Source organism: Bos mutus, chromosome 8 (assembly GCF_027580195.1).
Source record: "Bos mutus isolate GX-2022 chromosome 8, NWIPB_WYAK_1.1, whole genome shotgun sequence".
Lineage (NCBI taxonomy): Eukaryota > Metazoa > Chordata > Mammalia > Artiodactyla > Bovidae > Bos > Bos mutus.
Window position 1 is genome coordinate 29446205 of NC_091624.1, and position 21932 is coordinate 29468136.

The window sequence follows — 21932 nt, forward strand, 5'->3', positions numbered from 1 at the left end:
AGGAGGTTTGTGGGCCCTTTTTTGTGAATGAAGCTCCACGGAACAGCCCTCCTGGGGTCCCCAGGAGCCGCGGCCCGCTGTGCTCCGGGTCCTCCGCTGCAGCGTCAGTGGCTGCGGTGGGCGCGCGCGGTTATCCCGGGCAGCTCCAGCCGCTGGCGGCAGCACCTTCGGCTCGGCCGCGCCAGCGGGCTGCGGGCACCTGGGGGCGGGCTGGGGGGCGCCGGCAGCGGCAGGAGGCGCTGTAGCGAGGGCTGCTGCGCGGGTCCCGCGGCGGCCGCAGGAGGGAGCGGGGCAGGCGCGGTGGGCCAGGCCCCTCCTCCGGCTCTCGCGCGGCCACCTCCCGCCGGGCTCCGCCAGCGCCTGCCGTCGCCGCAGCGCCGCTCCGCGCCCGCCGCCCCGAGCGCCCGCGCGCGGGGTTGGCGGGGGCTTCGGCGGGCTAGTGGGCGCGCGAGGCCATGGTCGTGGTCCCCTGACGGGCCGCGGCCGCCTCCATGAAGCGGAAGAGCGAGCGGCGGCCGAACTGGGCCGCCGCGCCCCCCTGCTCGCGGCGGTGCTCGTTGTCCTCTCCGGGAGTGAAGAAGAGCCGCAGCTCCACGTCGCAGGAACTGCACCACCTGGACCAGCAGGACGATCTGTACCTGGATATCACCGGTGAGCCGGCAAGCGAGAGCATGGCGGGGCGCCTGGAACACGCGGCACCCGGCTCGGGGGGGCGGGGGTCCCAGCCCACCCACCCACCCAAGGCAGCAGAGGCGTCTCCCAGGGCCGACTGACACGCCTCCACGCCACCCCCTAAAAGCCCCCTTCAGGGGGTGGCCACACCCCCCTCAGGATCCTGGCTCTGGGAGCGCCCCCCTACCCCGAGTTCCCATCTGCGTTTGTTGAGAGCTGTAACTTTATCTGTTTTGCATCCTCCTACCCCAGAAGGATGGCCCGAGGGTCACCTTTCTAAATTGCTGGCGTCTGTTCGGCGCCTCGGGATTTTCCTAAATTCGAGTTGATACCGCCTCTAGGGTTGCAAGCTCGGTTGGCCCTTAAGGAGTCTGAACCTCCGAATCACTCCAAAGGATTCCCCGAGCGCGCTGAACGCTCCGGCACCGGAGCTGCAGTGTTTATTTGGCGTTTGCCAAACCTCCGCTGATCTGTGGGAAATCCCGTCTGGGGCGGCGTTCCTTGGCCGGGCGCGGAAGCCAGATCCTCGCCCTGGTCCTCATTGCACTCGTCCTGTCCCCAGCGCGCGCACTAGCACACCCCAGACCTCGGGATAATTCCCCTGTCTTGCTTCTGGAAGGAATGTCACGTTGATGGCACTTGAACCGTTCAGTGTGATGAATGCCCAGAGTTGTCACTTCTGAGAAATTGCAGGTAGAAAAGCAGCCGTTTGATAGCTGCTTTATTATTAGTGCCTCTTCTACAAGTCTTGAAGACTTTATAAATCCAATTTGGGAGCCGTAGGGTTTGCCAGGATTGACCCTGAAGCTTGTGGAAGGCGTTAAATGTGATGATGTATGTGGAAACGCTTTGTAAACAGCCCAGCTTAGTCTACATTTTGAGGGAATTTTCAGTCTGTTATTTGTGGCGTGGAGTGTGTAAACCTCGGTGTGTAGGGTTTTTATTGATGTAAACTGTTTCCCGCTCATAGCCTTTGATAAACCAGGTGAGCTGGAGTGGTCAGAACATTAATTTAGAAAATGTTCAAACACAGAAATTTATTAGAAATGTTTTTTTAGATTGATGGGCAGTTGGAAACTAAGGTGCATTTCACAGAAAGTAGAGTGTAGAGCGGAAGGTTTCTACATTGAATGAGAGGCCCCTGGGGACTGGAGGAGGCGGGAGGAGGAAGAGGTTGCTGTAAGGCCGTGTCTTCACTGGCACCTGCCCAGCTCCACCTTAGCGCCTGGCGCTGTAGGAGGTGAAGCCCTCTTGCTTAGCCTGCGCCCAGGTCCCACTGGTGTGCACTGCCGAGGAGATGGCCCAGGTGAAGGACACACGCCGTCCTTATGTCTTGTTATGTACACCTCTTCGAAGGACCTTGTTGAATAACATTTGATTTTAGGACAAGTAACACTTACTTGGTACAGAATTCTTAATTCCAAAGGTAAACAGGAGTACTATATATAGAGAAAAGTTGGTCTCAGCAACCGGGTGTCGAAACCTGAAGGCAGCTTACACTGCTAGTCTTTCGTGAATCCTTCTAGAAATAGACTGGCATGTTTACATGTATACATTCTCTACCGTACCCAAGCACCGCAGCATTGTTTTGGACATTGTTTTCAGTGTTTCTTAGCAAAAGGATTGTTTTGTATTAGTACGTGTAGAACTGCCTCATTTGGTTTTAATTACTGCTTAGACCAAAATAGATATGAAGTATAATACCATAAAGTAGGATATGTGGATTTAAATGTATACATATATACTTTTAAATGTCTATGTTTAAAAGGAAGTTTCTGTCAGCAAAGACATTGGAGTAAATTTTCCTTCTTTATGGAGAAAAAAATGCAGTGTGGCTTGCTCTACTGAGGTAGTGATCAATGAATTAATATCAGAAAATATCACCAAGCAGAATATTGAGGCAAGAATTGGTGCACCATATATAATCACAATACTCTTATTTATATTACAAGCCCACATAACGGACGGGTCTAATCTCAGTAAGATTAACCCAGGGGGTTGAGGAAATGAACTTCCCCTAGAATTGCTCCATGTGTCCCTTAGTGGCAGTCTTGTCTTCCTGGGAAAAATGGTACTAAATCAGTTTGTTTGGGTGTGATAAGTAAAGTAACTTAGGATGCAAAGTGGGGATTTCTTTTTACTGGGCTTGTAGGCAAGGCTTGAGACCTCATCCTCAGCAAATGGCAACCTGGTACCATCCTTCTCAATTTGTTTTTCCCTCAGTTTTCTGAAAATAGTGTATGCACATTTTTAAAGTCAAAACAGATATATAAATATAATTAGTCTCCCTTTCTGGTAACATCTTATTTCCCTTCAGTTTTCTACTCATATTTAAGTTTCTGCAAATTGTGCCATACCAGCAAGAGTTGTTCTCTCTCTCTCTCTCTTTTTTTTTTTTTTGCACTCCCCTCCCCTCCCCAGAAGAGTGGTCTCTTTAATGGTTGCATATTGTTCCATTGTAGGGCTTCCCTGGTGGCTCAGTAGTAAAGAATCCACCTGCTAACGCAGGAGGAGATTTTAGTTTGACCCTTGGGTTGGGAAGATCTCCTGGAGAAGGAAATGGCAATCCACTCCAGTATTCTTGCTTGGGAAATCCCATGGACAGAGGAGCCTGGTGGGCTATAGTTCACGGGATCATAGAAGAGTTAGACACGACTCGGTGGCTAAACAACAAATTGTTGCATTGTATGGCTTAATTGTCATTTATTTAATGCTAATAAATAAATGGCTATTTGGAGGTTTTCCAGTCCTTACTGCACACAGATAGCATCAGTGTGCTTATCTACCTACATGTGTGACTGTGTCTGTAAACATAAAGTGGCCAGGCCAGATTTATACAGTTTTATCCATTTGTGAGTGAACTTTTAGGGCAATTATGAATAATGCTGCTATGAACATTCACGTATAAGTTTCTGTGTGGACATTTGTTTTGAATTCCTTTGGATATATACCTAGGAGTAGAATTTCTGGATCACATGGTAACTCCATGAACTGCCAGACTTTTTTCCAAAGCAGCTGTACCACCAGCATTCTCACTAGCAATTATCAATTATTCCACATATTCACCAATACTTGTTATAGGATTGTGAAGATTCTTTCCCAGTGGGGTTGGTTTGTAAACATTAATATACATTATTCTGCCCACTCTGCCTTTAAATATATTACTTTTAATTTTTTTAAAACTTTGGTCCCTTGACATTTCTGTTACAATCTATTTTATCTGTAAGTTGAATTCCCATAGATCCCAGGGTATTTCATGTGTGTACATTTAACATGGAATGTTTAATTTCTATTTTTGCTCCTCTGTCCTTTGTTGCTGCTGCTGCTGCTAAGTCGCTTCAGTCGTGTCCGATTCTGTGCGACCCCATAGACAGCAGCTCACCAGGCTCTCTCTCGTCCCTGGGATTCTCCAGGCAAGAATACTGGAGTGGGTTGCCATTTCCTCTCCAATGCATGAAAGTGAAAAGTGAAATCGAAGTTGCTCAGTCGTGTCCGACTCTTAGCGACCCCACCCCATGGACTGCAGCCCACCAGGCTCCTCCGTCCATGGGATTTTCCAGGCAAGAATACTGGAGTGGGGTGCCATTGCCTTCTCCTCTGTCCTTTGTTATGTGGTCACTATTTGTCTGGCCCACCTCCTTGATAAACTGGGCACTTCTCTTAGAAGGAGCAGATTGACCCAGGTTTTATTCCCAAGCAGACCCCATCAACCTCTCATTAGCCATTCACTCAGTTCTTGCCGTATGCAGTGGCTTGAATTTTACCTGTTTTCCTGCTGCAGTTTCAGTGAATCATGTGAAAGAAACTATTTACATTAATGCTAAAGATAAGATCCTAATGAGTTATCAGTTAGGAAGCAGGAGGAAGAAGGGAAGTGAGAAGGGCTTTTAGTTGAATTTGGAGCTAGGTATCTGGATGAGAGAAATACCCAGGGAAAAAGTGCTGGACACAGTCAGGCTCTTTTTTTTTTTTGGCCACAAGGCTTGTGGGATCTTAGTTCCCCTACTTGAATTTCCTGGATGACCAGGAAATTCCCCAGTCAGGTTTTTTATTTTCCTGTGAACCTCCTTGAGGCCAGAAATCTGAATCTTTTTGATTGCTATGTATTCTTGTCCCTTAAATAGAGCCCTCCATAAATGACATAGCACATTTCCTTTCTTCTTTGTTAATACAGAAACAAAATTTAAAGACTATACATTACTGCATAATCTCTGTGTTTGATAATTTATAGGATTTAATAGTTGGTACACATCTTCAATTTATTTTACTTTAAAAATTTTTTCCAGACTAGTAGAGAAAATTGACAGTAATTACTGCCTTAAAAGATATTCTTGGTGGTTTGTCTTAAATTGAAGAAAAACTCTTTTTCAGTGTCTGCCATTATATTCTACTGTTTAAAGAGTATATTGTAACAGTAAATAATTTTATTGGAGAAGCTCTAATTGAGGTCAGGGTTGTTATTTAAAAGCATCAATTCATGGTGTATTGGATACTCATCAAATAAAATTGAACAGATACAGCATTGCTCCTCCCCCCTTCTTTTTAGGATTTTAAAAATCATGCTAGATATTATTAGGGAAAATTTCTTCATTAGTTCAAGAATTTATTGAATGCTTACTGTGTAAAATAATCATGCATTATTCATTGTTTGCAGTGATAGAAGCATAGTTTTCTTAATAGAAAAGGAATGCTGTTAACCTGGGGCACTGATTAAAGAGGAAATAATTTTTCTTCAAGAGTTTCATGTACTAGGTTACTGAGTTTTAGTAACTGAAACTCATCAAAGTCTGTAATGTTCATTTTTCTTCTTATTCATAACATGTGTATACTTACTCTGTGTATAGTGTGAATTTATTTTCTTGATTTGTGTACTTGCTTATTTCTTCAGCATCTTTATTTCTGATGGTATCATGTTAGTCATCTGCTTTGAGTCTAATTCTTAGGCAACAATAAAAAGGCAGACACTTAACACAGTTTCAGTGTTGCTGCCACATAGAGTGTTTGGGCACAAAGATGAAGGGAAAGTAGAATAACTGGGTTGCAGAGATGGTATTAATGCTAGGAGTCGACAGTCAACACAGATTAACTGCTCTGTGCCTTAGAATGAGAATGGATTTCCCCAGATTTCATTAGGGTTGGAGAGAGCTAGAAGGAAACCACTTTGTGGATTTTTAGGATGGAAGGAAGGCACTGGTGCATACCAGTGACATTTCTTGGATATTTCTGACATAGTCTCGGGGGAACTCTGAATTGACTGGACTGGTGTTTTCTGGAAGATTTTTAAGAGATTATCTAGAAATTTCACAGTTGTCCATTTTTCCCTCTGAGGAATTCGAGATGTTATTTTGGCAAAATTGATGCAACTTCTTTTTGGGAAAGTCTTGATTACCTGCTTTTTATTCTTTCTGACAGATAAAGCTGCTTCACAGTTATATATAAATGATTTATTGAACATCTAGTTATTCCTCTGCTACTTAGTAGATGATGCAAGACAAATAGTATTTATAAAGTTAAATTTAGAGAGATGAATAATTATCTAGTAAACTTGGAAAAATAAGCAAACTAAGTACACAATACAGGTCCTTCTGAGCTCACGCTATTAGGTTGGTACGAAAGTAATTGTGATTTTACATTGTTGAACTTTCCTGCTTGATATTGGGATATATTCTTACATGTGGTTATGTTATACATCATTTTAATGTGTATGTCTTGCTTTTTTTTTGCTAATGACTTATTACTTGCTGTTTATTTTATACTATGGAAATCAAAAAGCAAATTTAAGTGATTTTCTTATTTGAGTTCAAAATAGATCATAAAGCAGTGGAAACAACTCACAACATGAGCGACGCATTTGGCCCAGGAACTGCTAATGAACGTACAGTGCAGAGGTGGGTCAAGAAGTTTTGCCAAGGAGACAAAGCCTTGAAGATGAGACGCGTGGTGGCTGGCCATTGGAAGTTGACAACGGCCTATTGAGAGGACCATCGAAATTGATCCTTTTACAACTACATGAGAAGTTGCCGAAGAACTCAAGCCATTCTGTGGTCTTTGGGCATTTGAAGCAAATTGGAAAGGTGATAAAGCTCAATAAGTGGGTGCCTCAGGAGCTGACTGGAAATCAAAAAAATTGTCATTTTGAAGTGTTGTCTTCTATTCTATGCAACAACAGCAAACCATTTCTTGATTGGCTTGTGACATGTGACAAAAAGTGGATTTCATAGACAACTGGCAACAACCAGCTTAGTAGTTGGACCGAGAAGAAGCTCCAAAGCACTTCCCAAAGCCAGACTTGCACTGAGAAAGGTCATGGACACCGTTTGGTGGTCTGCTGCTGGTCTGATCCACTGTAGCTGTCTGAAATCATTACATCTGAGAAGTGTGCTCAGCAAATTGTTGAGATGTGCTGGATAAAAACTGCAACACCTGCAGCCAACCTTGGTCACAAGAAAGGGTCCAATTTTCCACAACAGCGCCTGACCACGCACTGTACAACCGGCGCTTCAAAAGTTGAACAAATTGGACTATGAAGTTTTGCCTCATCTGCCCTACTCAGCCTCTTGCCAATCAACTACCACATCTTCAAGCATCCTGACAACTTTTTGCAGGGAAAATGCTTCCACAACCAGCAGGAGGCAGAAAATGCTTTCAAGAGTTCGTCAAATCCTGAAGCACTGATTTTTTACGCTACAGGAATGAACCAACGTATTTCTCGTTGGCAAAAACGTGTTGATTGTCACGGTTCCTATTTTGTTTAACAAAGATGTGTTTGAGCCTATTTGTAGTGATTTAAAATTCATGATCTGAAACCACAATTACTTTTTCACCAACCTAATACTTTGCAAGTTGGCCATCATTATAGCCCTAATTTTCCAGATATTTCATTCCTTCAACATGTAATGAATACCTACTCTGGCAGGCTTCCCCCATCCCTACCCGCCCCCTGCCCACCCCCCCTTAAGTGCTTAAAATAAGTTACTGCTAGAGATAGTTCCTGCTCTCATGGAGGTGATGTTTTCTGCCTTATTTGAAGCCATAGAACTTGGAGGGTTTGAATGAGAACTAGCCTGTAGGGGACCCATAGTATGGTTGAAATCTTTGGGGAAGAAAAACTGATGGTAGAGTTTTTAAAGAGCTAATTCTAGTAGTTAGGCTCAAGGACACCAGGGAAAGCTGGTGTCTCCCCACTCAAGGACTGAACACAGCTAGATTGTCAATAACCTTTTGGAGCCTGGATTCTCTCCTCTGTTTAAAAAGTCTGCAGAGTTGTTGGGAGAATGAAATGAAAGGGACGCATGTTAAGTGCCTGGCCTGGTGCCTCCATGACAACCAGGGCTCCTAAAATGGTCTCTGGTATACCAAGTGTGCTAGCAGCGGGCAAGGCAGGGGGTACAGCGGGCATGCTGAGGCAGTCAGTCATGATTGGGAGGGTTTCAGGCTCAGAATCAAACATTTCCCTCATATGTGTGCTTGCACAAAAGGTTCGATGACTCAGAACAGTGAAAATGCAGTGTGTCCCTCCCCTGCTTCTGAATGTGATCTTTAGGGCAGAAACGCTCCAGATGAGGCTGGCTCAGTATTTGTCAGAGCCGCGGAGGAGGTTTGGCGCCGAGCTGATAATCTTCTCTGCCTTGGGAAAAACATTAACGGTTTCTCTTCAAAGATTTCTTGTAAGAGGAGGAATAAAACAAAACTCTTCTGAGGCTATTGTTATGTATTTTTATTATACTAAAGAGTTCATATATTGCTTACTATTAAATCGCAACCAAGTTTACGGGGGGTGGGGGTGGGGGAGTTCTTCATAAAAAATGCAAAGACCTCATGGGAGAGCCTCAGGTAGAAGGTTATTTAAAGTTAATTATTTACTGATGAAGTACAAATTTTTCACAGTGGCTAACTTAAATCTTGACTGTGCTCTAGTACCTTCATTTTAAAGAATATTTCACAGATCCAAAAGCGTTGATACTGGTGGTGCTCTTGGCAGACAGGGTGTTTGTTTTGGGTAAAACAAATTACCTTTCAAGAGGCCTTTCTAATGTTTAATGTGTGGCACAGAAACCTAATTTATTTGGAAGGGGTGGGAGTCAGAAAATAATATAAATAAGGTAAGAAATGATAGCTTTAAATCTACTTTTTTTTTTTTTTTTTACTACACTGGGAAAAAATAATTTTAGTAGCCAGTATTTTGTTTTTCTTCCCATGCTAGCTACAGAATATTTTTGATCTTAGTAAGTCCTTTAAGGCCTTCACATTAAAATTACTTTTATAATTGTCTTTAAATAGAAAGGAAAACTTGGGTAGATTCGTTTATCTCTATGTCAGAGCTGGTCCTCACTTAGGTCAGACACCCTTATGAGTGAGGTAAGTAGGTGCAGGGGTTGCTGAGGGTGAAAAGTGGAGAGATTGTATTGAAGACAAAGAAAGTGGTGCAGCAGGAGATAACCAATTTTCAAATTCTGTTTCTTTACAGTTTTTGATTTTTAGCCTCCAAGGTTGTTTAGTCTAATTTATTTAATTTCTCGAAGTGCTGACCATATTAGCCAGGGATTAACTTAGAAAACAGTTTCCAAAGTGAAGTTGATTTTAACTTCTGAAATACAAGGTTATTTAACTGGAATGTGTACATCTCATCTCGATTCTCAAGTTTATTTGAAAGTTTTAAGCCCTTCTCTCTCTCTCTCTCTTTTTTTCTATAGCTTTTCATGGATTCTGCTCCAACAAAGGTATTCAGATCATTGACTATACTTTGCAGTTCTTTGATGATTTTAAAACTGTAGATTTAACCTGTTAGTCGTGACTCTTGGTTCCGTCCCTTCCTGTTTGCTTGTTTTAATTTTAGTCTTAGGTAGCAGTTTTAGTTTTTTTTTTAACTGTAAAGTATCTTTCGTATGTTTACAACTTAAGTTGAAATCTGTCTTTATATGAAAAGTTCTGTTGGTTTCTGTTATAGGTAATGCTGGAAGTAGTCTCTGTGATATTTTGTTGGGTTAATTATGAATGCTGTGTTTTAGATGGTAGATGTTTTTGGTAATACTAAATTTTTATTTAAAATGAATCTCACTTTTGTAGGCATTTGCTGAAAGGATACTTAGAATGAGCTATTGTAACAGCTGTTCTTGATCCCCACCCCGCCCCCCCGCAGGTTAGTTATTTCTTGGCATTTCTTTGCTTAGAGGCCAGGCATATATCTTACAGTGTTTGATAAGAGGGAAATCTCATGAAATGCCAATTTGAACTTTGGAAACAGGGGAGTTCTTTTATATCCTATTTTTTAAAAATATTCTGATTTTTTTTGATTTTCAACTACAGTTATTTACCAAAAGAACAAATCTGAATGGCCCATATATTATTTTCAGTTAAACATTTTCTGACTTTATTCTCTTCATCTTTTATTCAGCTCCTTTCTTAGTATCATTCATATTCTAGAGGAGCAGTTCTGTTAGAGTTCTTTATTCACCAGTCAGTTCAAAAATTTGGTCCAATTGTCTTTCAGTCTGAAAAGCTGAACAAGTTAGGCAGGGTAAATTTATTCTAATTGCATAGTATCGCATATTTATTTCATTTCTCAGATAGTTCACTTTTATACTATTAAAATTTGGTTGACAATGTACTTTGCACAAAAGAAAAACATCTTGTTCCTGATGCTGATGATATTTGTTGTTCCTTCAAGTTCTAATTTGAAACTAAAATTACTTTCTTGGCACTGCTATGCAATTTATGATATTGATCTTTTTATATCCAATCCATAATGCTATAATATCATTACAGATTATGAATTCTGCAAAGTCCTTTATTTTAGGACCATCTCAGCTGAATCATTCTCTGCATTTTGCTCATTTATCCTCATTTGTATTCGTATAAGTTGTGCTATGGAATTTATTCAACAAATATTTATTGAGCAACTGCTTTGAACAAGGCACTGGGCCAAGTGTTACTGAGGAAGGGAGGAGGGGATGTGAAGATTTATTAACAACATGCTTGTTATCACTAAAAGATTGAGAAAGGAATATACTCTTAAGTCATTATCTCAATGAAGACAGGCAATGAAGGAATAAGTCATCATTAAGTAATTTTGCTCTTTAGACTTAAACAGCATTAGTTTTATAGAAACTTGTGATGGAAATGTCACCTGATAATTCCTACACAAAGTTAATTATTTTTTTCAATATGTGGTGAAAATGATCTGTCTTATGGTGTCTTTCTCATGCGTGTTTTTAACCTTTAAAAGAAACGAGAAAAAGCTTCATTTTGGTACATAACTAGTCATTATATTTATATATATAATATGAATATATGCATGTGGTTAATAATATACTGAAACTATATCTACTAAAACTAAAGTGAAAGTTCTAGATTCCAATTAATTATGTATCTCTAATTTGAATGTCAAAGTGTCACATAGGACATAATTTAAAATGAGATACTTTGTTTTCTTTTTAAGAATATCTTATTTATTGGTAAAGGAGGTAATTACAGAGCACCTTTTAAGTTGAGTATTGCTTCTTAAATTAGAGGCACTAAAGATGAAGATGGCTAAATATTTTAAGAACTAGATTTGGTGTGTGACTTAAACTGAAAAGCATTCTGATTTTCACGTTCTTTTATAGGTGCTGGGGAAGAATTGCTTTGACTCGAATGTGTAACAGAATTAACATTACGATTTTACATTTTGGGAGCTGTTCTCAACTGCTCTTAGAATTTTATATTGTACTTCTGTCATTAGCTTTTTGGAAGCACCAAGTGAAACAAACATCTTAACATGCATTTATTTCCTTTTTGACAATAAACTCAAAAAAGCTTAGAATTTAGCTAGCAAACACAACTGAGGTTGGGATTTTAACCCCACTATTATATTCTAATTTGAAACTACTGTTTTTTTTTTTTCTCTGTTGTATTTTTCTTATCTTTCTTTTTTATTTTTTAAATTATGAAAATAAGATAACACATTTACAGGCAACTTGGAAAATACAGAACAAAGTTACATATAGTTCCACTGTACATTATAATTGTTTGTTTTGGTAGATAAATTAAGATTTTTAATTGGAGTTTCAATATCAAACTCTGAGAAATGAATAGAATGAATGTACAAGAGAAGTAGAAGAATATAGTAGACCTGAAAAGCATTATGAACTAATTCGACATAATTAAGATTTATACAATTTTCACACAATAGTAGGATGCAAATTCAATTCAAATTCCCATAGACTATAAGCTAAGAGACACTGGAACATATCCAAAGACATAAAACCAGGTGCAGAAATTTCATGCTCTAAAGGTATTTAAATTATACACAGAGTGTTTTCTTATTACTGTGGAATTATGTTAGAGATCAGTATCAAAAGATACTTCAAAATGACCCACATATTTTCAAGTGCAGTGTGACATTTACCAGAAGAGTGGCTTAGCCATTGAAAGTCTCAATAAAGTTAGAAGACTGCAAAAACACAGAAAGTGATTGCAGAGAAGAGAGCATTTAAATGAGAAATTAGTATCAAAAATGAAAAGTTAATATCAAAGATATTTTTAAAACTCCCATGTATTTGGAAATTAAATGTCTGCTTTTAAAATGAGGGGTATATCTAAGAAGCCATAACAAGGAAAATTGGAAAATGTTTGTAATAGAATAAAAATAAAAAGAGAATTTACCAGAATTTGTTGCATGCAGCTGAAGCTGATCAATGTAATTAAATACAATGTGGAGTCTTGAGTAATGTATGAAAACAAATAATGTACACTGGCATAAAATTTTGTGAGATTTGAGCAAAATCTGTACTTTAGTTAATAATGCTGTATTACATATTAATTTTCTTTTCTTTTTTTTTTTACAGCATAATATTTCTTTATATTCTCAGAATTGGATTAGAAGTTTCAAGGGTCATTCAATTTTTTTTTTTAATCACTAAGACAGAAAACTTTCTAGACTTTTAGCAGCAATACTAGATGCCAAAATACATGGAAGTATATAAAAATTTTGAGTGAATATAAATTTTAAATATAGCATTCTATTTACACTGAGTCAAAAAGTGGAATCAAAGTATAATAAACTTTTTAGCTAGCAAAAATTCATATGTTTTAAAAAATATATACATATTTTCTATATTTACATACATAAAGAAAATTAAAAAAAAAAAAGAAACGGACAGATTGGAAAACATAAACTAAATGAAATGGGAGCACTGAATATGAAGTAGAAAAAATGAAACTAACTAGATAAAAGATCATCCTATAGTCCGGGTGTTTTTAAACATGGCTGCTTCTTAGAAACACATCTGGAGCTTTGAAGAAAAACAGTACCGGGGCATTTGTATTTTTCGAAAAGTTCCAAGACAAGTCTGATTTGCATCTGGATTTTAAAAAGTAATTACAGGTTTTTCTATTAAATGATAGTTTTTGTGATACAGAATTCTATTATTTTTCTATTGACCAATCATGATAGTTATTGCATTAAGCAAAAATCACAATAGTAGAAGACATTTATCAGTTTTCACAATCAATAGCTTCACAAAAAATAAAATCATTATAGTGGCAATAATGATCTTATAAGATCATTATAATTGCAAGCCATAATGGAAACATGATTAACCTAGTAGTATAAAATAGTCACATACAGTTTGGGGGATTAAGTAGAGTGATGTGGTAAGTAGAAGTGCATACATGCAGGTATTTTCATCTGCCCAGCCAGTCTATGTCTTTTGGTTCCTGCATTTAATTCATTTACATTTAAGGTAATTATCAATATGTATAATCCTATTACCATTTTTTAAATTGTTTTGGACTTATTTTGTGTAGGTCTTTTCCTTGTCTTGTATTTCCTGCCTAGAGAAGTTCCTTTAGTATTTGTTGTAAAGCTGGGTTTGCGGTGCTGAATTCAGTTAACTTTTGCTTGTCTGTAAAGCTTTTGATTTCTCCATCAGATCTGAACAAGAGTCTTGCTGAGTAGAATATTCTTGATTGTAAGTTCTCTCTTTCATCACTTTAAATATATCACGCCATTCCCTTCTAGTTTGTAGAGTTTCTGTTGAGGTATCAGTCGATAACCTTATGGGAGTTCCCTTGTATGTTATTTGTCGTTTTTCCCTTGTTGTTTTTAATATTTTATCTGCCTTTAATTTTTGTCCATTTGATTTGTCAGTTTATGTCTTGGGGTGTTCCTCCTTGGGTTTATCCTGCCTGGAACTCTCTGTGCTTCTTGGACTTGGTTATTTCCTTTCCCATGTTCGGGAAGTTTTCAGCTGCTATCTCTTCAATATTTTCTCAGGTCCTTTTTCTTTCTCTTCTCCTTCTTAGGCCCCTGTAATGTGAATGTTGGTATATTTAATGTTGTCCCGGATGTCTCTCAGGCTGTCTTCATTTTTTTCATTCTTTTTTCTATATTCTGTTCTGCAGCAGTGATTTCGACCATTCTGTCCTCCAGGTCATTTATCTGTGCTTCTGCCTCAATTATTCTGCTGTTGATTTCTTCTAGTGTATTATTCATCTGTTTGTTTGTTCTTTAGTTCTTCTAGGTCTTTGGTAAACATTTCTTGCACCTTCTCCATTGTTTTCCCAAGATCCTGAATCATCTTCACTATCATTATTCTAAGTTCTTTTTCTGGAAGGTTACCTATCTCCACTACATTTAGTTGTTTTTCTGGGGTTTTATTGTGTTCCTTCATCTGACACATAACTTTTTGCTTTTTCATCCTGCTTAAGTTTCTGTAATGTGGTTTTTGTTCTAGCTGTGGGATTGTGGTTCTTCTTGCTTCTTCTGTCTGCCCTCTGATGGAGGAGGCTAAGAGGGTTGTATCAGCTCCCTGATGGGAGGGACTGGCAGATGGAAAAACTGGGTCTTGCTCTGGTAAAACTTTAATCCAGTTGTCTGCTGATGGGTGGGGTTGTGCTCCCTCTCTGTTAGTTGTTTGGCCTGAGGCAACCCAGCCCTGGGGTAGGGCTCTATGGTAGGGTTAGTGGGGACCTCCAAGAGGACTTATGCCAAGGGGCCCCTTCCAGGACTGCTGCTTCCAATGAGCCTGTCCCCACGGTGAGCCACTGCTGACTGATGCCTCCACAGGAGACCCTCCAGCACTAGCAGGTAGGTCTGGTTCAGTCTCCTGTGGGGTCACTGCTCCACTCCCCTGGGTCTTGGTGCATGTAAGATTTTGTTTGTGCCTTCCGAGAGTGGAATCTCTGTTTCCCCTAGTCCTGTGGAAGTCCTGTAATCGAATCCTGCTAGCCTTCAGATTCCCTGGGGATCCCCCTTCGCTTTGTTGTCCCCAGGCTGAGAAGCCAGATGTGGGGCTTAGAATGTTCACAGCAGTGGGAGAACTTCTTTGGCATTATTGTTCTCTAATTTGTGGGTTGCCCACCCAGCAGATATGGGATTTGATTTTATCATGATTGTGCCCCTCCTAACTGTCTTGTTGTAGCTTCTAATTTGTCTTTGGACGTGGGGTATCTTTTTTTGGTGGGTTCCAGTGTCCTCCTGTCAATGGTTGTTCAACAGCTAGTTGCAAATTTGGTGCTTTCGCAGCAGGAGATGAGCACACATCCTTCTACTCTGCCATCTTGAACTGGAAATCTAACACAAAGTCTAGTTTTAAACTATTGTGACTAAAAAGGCTTGAAGTAAAAATCCACTCAGGATATGTTTGAGTGCATTTTATATTTTCTTCCTTGCAATGGGTCCTGCAAGAGCTGCGATAGAGATTTCATAGTTGACCCCGGATCTCTGGGAAGTGACATTAGTACACGGAACTTGGTGATATCTATATCTATATATGAGTATCTCTCTATATCATCTGTATTGCATGGAGGACTTATCTGTGAATGCCATGGACACTCAAAGACAGATGCCTCTGAAATAGTAGGATACTTGGAAAAGAGGTGTGAGCTGTGTTATAAAAGACTCTCTAATATTCCCATGCTGAACCCACAGGAACTGTTCTTGATCATAGTAACACACAGAAGTCTGCTTTCTCCTTCCTCCTGACAGTACCATTGCCACTACTCTGGTGACGTTTGTGTGTATATAGGATGATTGCTGGGACTGGAGATAGTTTCTATTCCGGCATGGGGAAAATATCCTCTTCTTCCCTCCCCTTTGTGTCCTGCTCTTATTTTCCAATAGTAACAAATGTCAAGACACTGCAGTTAATTTGAGTGAAAACAACTTTGCTCCAAAATGGAAAAATACTTTATTTAATGAAATCTGTCTTACTCAAGAGGGCAGGAAAAGGGAGATAAACCTTAAAGCATTATTTAATAGGACCTACTCAGATTATTTTGAACAAATACATTTTTAGAGGCTAAATTAATAGATTCAAAAAACAACCATTACCAGGCTCAGTGCTAAAGGATTTTTTTTTTAAATACTTTTGGGAATTTCTAAAATAAAAATGTTAAATATTCCAAAGGCTAAGCAATAAACTTGGATTTTAAAAAATCCATGCTTTGGATTAAGGATGGTATTTTAAAATTATTTTAAAAAAACGAGTATTATTCTAACATAAAGATTTATGAATAGGATTAATAAATTTTGTTGTTTTATGCCACAAAGTGAAAGTGAAAGTTGCTCAGTTGTGTCCGACTCTTTGCAACCCCATGGACTCTACAGTCCATGGAATTCTCCAGGCCAGGATACTAGAGTGGGTAGCCTTTCCCATCTCCAAGGCATCTTCCCAACCCAGGGATCGAACCCAGGTCTCCCTCATTGCAGGTGGATTCTTTACCAGCTGAGCCACAAGGGAAGCCCAAGAATACTGGAGTGCGTAGCCTATACCTTCTCCAGCGGATCTTCCTGAATCAGGAATCGAACTGCAAGCACATTCTTTACCAGCTGAGCTATCAGGGAAGCCCTTTTTGCCTCAAAAGCAATTTTTAAATAATGCCAAATTTTGGTGTACCTTTTACACAACCCATTTAACTTAGCCATATGTAGTACTGCTTTGTTGTTGTCATCAAAGCATTTTACTAGTTATAAATAGGCATACATGAAACTGCAGTCAGTGTCTTGTTTCTTGTACCTGTACCCTGCAAACAGACTGAGTTAAGGATTCCAAGGCAAGTACTTTCTTTAGGAGATGGTCCCAGGCAGTTGTCAAAGTAGAGTGAATAGGTAAGTGAGAGGGTCAGGAGGTGCAGGCCATAGACAGTTCATTGTCAAGCAAGTTTCTGTTGTGGTAGCTGAAGTTTGAGCCCACCGGAAATCTGGGAGCCACTATAGAACAAGTGAGGGTGGAGGGAGCTGAGGGATATTTGTACATTAGTAGCTCAGAGGGTGAGTGATAATTTTGAAGTGCTGTGAGAGCAGCCCAGATGGGCTCTGCAGGTGGGAGAAGGTCCTGAAAGAATGTTGGTATCATTAGATTATGTGCTGAGAAGGGGAGAATAGGCGGGTGACCCCTGCAGTTGGTTATGGTATAGTTAAATTTTTTTCTGCGTGAGCTTAGTGCTACTAGTGTATTCTTAGCTACTTAGCCCTCAACCACTATCTGAGTTGAATGTGTTATTGTCACTGCTTTGTCCTGGTGGGGCAATTTTGATTGCAAATGTTGAGAAAAGGCAAGCATTATGACAGAGTGCTATGACAGAGTGTGTTAGAAAGACCCAACAGGAAAGTACTAAGCTGTAAGATGCAAGCTTAAAGAGGCCTTTGCAAGGAATTGTTTAAGGAAACAAGATGTAAAGATTTGTGTGTAATTAAGGATAGTTGGACCAGTCAGAATGGCTGCGATCCAAAAGTCTACAAATAATAAATGCTGGAGAGGGTGTGGAGAAAAGGGAACCCTCATACACTGTTGGTGGGAATGCAAACTAGTACAGCCACTATGGAGAACAGTGTGGAGATTCCTTAAAAAACTGGAAATAGAACTGCCTTATGATCCAGCAATCCCACTGCTGGGCATACACACTGAGGAAACCAGAAGGGAAAGAGACACGTGTACCCCAATGTTCATCGCAGCACTGTTTATAATAGCCAGGACATGGAAGCAACCTAGATGTCCATCAGCAGATAAATGGATAAGCAAGCTGTGGTACATACACACAATGGAGTATTACTCAGCCATTAAAAAGAATACATTTGAATCAGTTCTAATGAGGTGGATGAAACTGGAGCCTATTATACAGAGTGAAGTAAGCCAGAAGGAAAAACATAAATACAGTATACTAACGCATATATATGGAATTTAGAAAGATGGTAACAATAACCCGGTGTACGAGACAGCAAAAGAGACACTGATGTATAGAACAGTCTTATGGACTCTGTGGGAGAGGGAGAGGGTGGGAAGATTTGGGAGAGTGGCATTGAAACATGTAAAATATCATGTAGGAAACGAGTTGCCAGTCCAGGTTCGATGCACGATGCTGGATGCTTGATGCTTGGGGCTGGTGCACTGGGACGGCCCAGAGGGATGGTTTGGGGAGGGAGGAAGGAGGAGGGTTCGGGATGGGGAACACATGTATACCTGTGGCGGATTCATTTTGATATTTGGCGAAACTAATACAATTATGTAAAGTTTAAAAATAAAATAAAATTAGAAAAAAAAAAAGGATAGTTGGAAGTTCTTTGAATTAATGCAAAGCTTAATAAAGAGCACTGTACCTTGGAGGTTTAACTCCCAGTTGTGCAGTTAGCATCTAGAAAAATTAGGACCAGAGACAGTCCTGACTTCAGTGAATGTGATGAGATTGGAAGGAGCTGAGCCATTGTAGGTGTAGAAAGCCAGATCTGATCTCTTTGGATGCTGCGGATTCTGTGCAAGTGCCATTTCCAGGAACTCCTCATCCTCGTCTAAATGGAGTTTGTGCCTATGAAGTCAGCTACCATATGTCATTTATTTCTAGTAAAGCCAGGTAGCGAGTGTTAGGTACTCTTGTGAATGGTTCAAGATAAATAAACCTATTGATTTATTAATGATTGCTCAAGAGTTTAACATCACTGTATAATGTGTATACAAAGTGTTACACAGATACAAAGTAGGGGAAATTACAGTTTACCTTATGTAGTGTAAATAAGAGTTCTTTTCCTACTTTTGGATGCTTTTCACATATAAATAAAGCTTTGCATAGGTCATTTTCATTTTCTTTGGAAACAGTAATTCAGTCTGTTGGGGGGGGGGCAGTGGGGGGATGGGAATCTTGTTAAGAGGTGGAATTTAACAATGCTGAAGCTTTCACAGAAGATCAAGATTCATTATTAAAAGCCTTAACTTTGGAGACATTAGAGATAATTTTTCATCATTTTCCTGAATATGAGTGGGCAGCTTTTAGAACCTATTAGAAGAACTAGTGCTGCGGATCTGTCCTGCCCTACGTAATCCTGTTCCTTGTACTTGAGGTGCATTCCTGATCCTAGGTTCCTGACATGTTTATCATTGGTCCATGCAAGCCCCTTTGTTAGGCTTTCTGGTTTTGAAATATGGCCCAGATCTTTTTCAGGCTTAGGCAACACTTTGAGAGGCTTTGGGGGCAAAGTGGGGAACTCTTGGGCCCTGGAAGGCGCAAACGGAGGCGGCAGCTATCGCCCCAAATCAGAAAGTGGTGGATAAGTTTTTTTGTTTTTTTTTTTTAAAGTTTGCGCAGAGGGGGAGGTAGCTCGCCAGGGCGTCTGGCCACAGTGTCCTGTAAGTCCTCTCCTCTCTCCTCTGCTGATTTTTTCTTCCTTCTTCTCTTTAAATCTTTCTCGTTTTCTTTCCCTCACTCTATCTTTTTTCCTTCCTCTTCTCTTCTCTTTTACTTTCTATCATTTCCTTCTTGTTTCCCTCTTTCATTCTCCCTTCTTCCTTACTTTCGCCTTACTACCTTCTCTTTCTTTCGTTTCTTTTCCTTTACCCTCTTTCTCTCTAACTTTTTCTTTCCTCCTCCCTCTCTTTCTCTCTGTATCTCTTTTTCTAACTTCCTTTTTTCCTTTTTCTATCTTGCTGCATTCCCTGATTCCTTCCTCCTCCGTTCCTCTCTCCTTTTCACTCTTTAGCTTTTTCTCTATCTTTAGATCTTTCTCTATTTTCTTTTTTTCTTTTTCACTTTTTTATTTTTTATTTTTATTTTTTGCTTGGGTGAGGCCCCCCTGAGGGGGTTTCCTGCAAGGAGCAGGCTCTGTATATTGTGTATTTTTTAAAAGCTCCTTTATTTAAGAGAAATCTTTTTTATCTTTTTCAGCTTTAGGCAATGCTCTGGGAGACTTTGGATGTAAACTGGGGAATTTTTAGGCCCTGGGAGGTGCAAGCGGAGGTGGAGTAGTTGCCTTAAATCAGAAATTGTTGGACAAATTTTTAAAGGTTTGTGTAGAGGGAGAGGGGGCTCGCCAGGGCGCCCGGCCGCAGCGTCCTGTAAGCCCTCTCACTCCTCGGGAGGTAGAGCACAGTGTCCCTCCTCTTCCTTGTCAATGGCAGAAAATATGATCTGCGCAGAAGGTGGAGACCCACTACCATCCACCGCTATAGCCTCTCCCATAGGTCATCCCACAGCCTCATGATGAGGGTCCAGAACATTTTTAATCATATTTATAGGATAAGTTTTTAGTTGTTTTTTACCTTCACCCAAGTATCTAAATTAACAGTAGCCTCTTTAACAGTTTCAAGATTACTTGTATAAAGAGTTGCCATTCTTAGTTTCAGTGTTATCCATGTCAGAAAGTTAAATATAATAGAAGATAAAGCTTTTAGCTTTCAAAAGATCAGGCTTTTCTTTGGCCTTTTAACTTCAGAAACCATTTTTTCTCTCTAACTCTTTAACACTTTCAACACTTCCCACTCCTACTCGCCCTGTCTATCCTACAGGGGGGTCCGCGGCACCCTGAGTGGGGTCCTATCCGTCCCTAAAATTCAACACTGGGGGAAAGGGTTGGGGACCTACCTTCGAATCGTCCCTGTATCGGGCGCCACCTGCCGGGGTCCTGCCCCGGCTGATCCAGGGTATTCGAAGCGGGGATGGCGTCGGCGACCTATTTATTTAAATATTTTATCAAAGATATAAAGAGTAATAGGATGAGGATAGCTCAGTAGGAAAATTCAGTGGAGAAAAGAGGCTGAGTAGCTTGGTTTACGCGGGAGACCAATAAAACTTCAAGACAAGAAGTTTGCACCACTTACATAGGCCGCAGGCGTCCTTCCGTTCTCCCGAAGGAGAGGAGACACTGAGGCCTCCCCGGTCGGATCTTAGAAGCCCAGGCATAATTAGTAAGCATGGTGGGTTCCGTGCTCCAGATGGAGACTCAACCAGAGTGAGAGAGAGAGCGACATGGGGAGACCAGTATTTCGAGAAACTGATCCCAATTCTTTATTTTCCAGAGTCTGTTTTTATACACTGAGATGTTATACAAAAGTCACATGGGGACAGCAGTCCTGACTTTTATTAAAGTCAGGTGCTTCAGACAAATGTATACAGAGGTCTTAGGGGTGTTACATCATCTTCTGGCCAGGGGGGCCTGCTGACAATTTACGACCCTCTCCTTGTGACAGCGGTCAGTCAATCAGGACACTTATTTCTCCAGGGCTGATTATTCTCAAAACAGATAAATAAAAAGGAAAAAAGAAAAAAGAAAAAAAAAAAAGAAATATGGCCCACTAAACGGCACTCAGTATACTCTTCACCTAGAGTTGCCTGTTTTTCCTTTTTTTATTTTTTGAATAGATAATACATGCACATGGTTCACAATTTAAAAGCTACAAAAGGATAAACAGCAGAGAGTAAGATTCCCACTCTCATCTGTCACCTAGTGGCTTATTTCCCCTCTTCAGGATCAGTTGGCAAAGCTTGACCTCCTCTATGACTTACCAGAGGTTTTCTATGTGTTTACAAATATATGTATGTTTGTGTGTGCAGATGTATATATGTTTGTATCCTCGCATGCAAATTATGGTCCATTATTCCCACTGATCTGTACCTTGCCTTTTTTTTTTTTTTTCTTTACTGTTCTTAGGTTGCTCAGTGAGCACAGAATTGGAACAAAGCAAACTGGAAGATCCTAGTTGGTCATGCTTTCAAGCTGCTCTAAATTAAGATGTGATGATAAAAGCCTCTGAGTTAAGTCAGTGTCTGCTTCATGCTAAGGCCCATGCTAAAACCCGTGTCTGTCCTCCACCTCCAAATAAAGTCTCTTAAGATATAGGTGCTCGTTTTTAAAAAGACATCACATAAAGAAAAGAAAAAGATCAGTGATTTTACTAGCATGAGTGGTCTCTATCAGTTAGTTTAGGCTTGGTTATACTGTAGTAAGGGAGAAGGCAATGGCACCCCACTCCAGTACTGTTGCCCGGAAAATCCCATGGATGGAGGAGCCTGGT

The 21932-nt window shown here is 40.3% G+C and overlaps 1 protein-coding gene across 12 annotated transcripts in view; it reads left to right on the forward strand.

Moving 5' to 3' along the window:
* Positions 1 to 353: 353 nt before the first annotated feature.
* CDC14B (cell division cycle 14B) overlaps positions 354 to 21932 on the forward strand; it is a 163362-nt gene continuing 141783 nt past the window's right edge. For all 12 annotated transcript variants that reach the window (XM_070375305.1, XM_070375306.1, XM_070375308.1 and 9 more), the window contains exon 1: positions 354 to 651. In XM_070375305.1, the coding sequence (XP_070231406.1) occupies positions 492 to 651 (160 nt within the window). In that variant the 5' untranslated portion in view covers positions 354 to 491. The remainder of the gene's footprint in view (positions 652 to 21932) is intronic.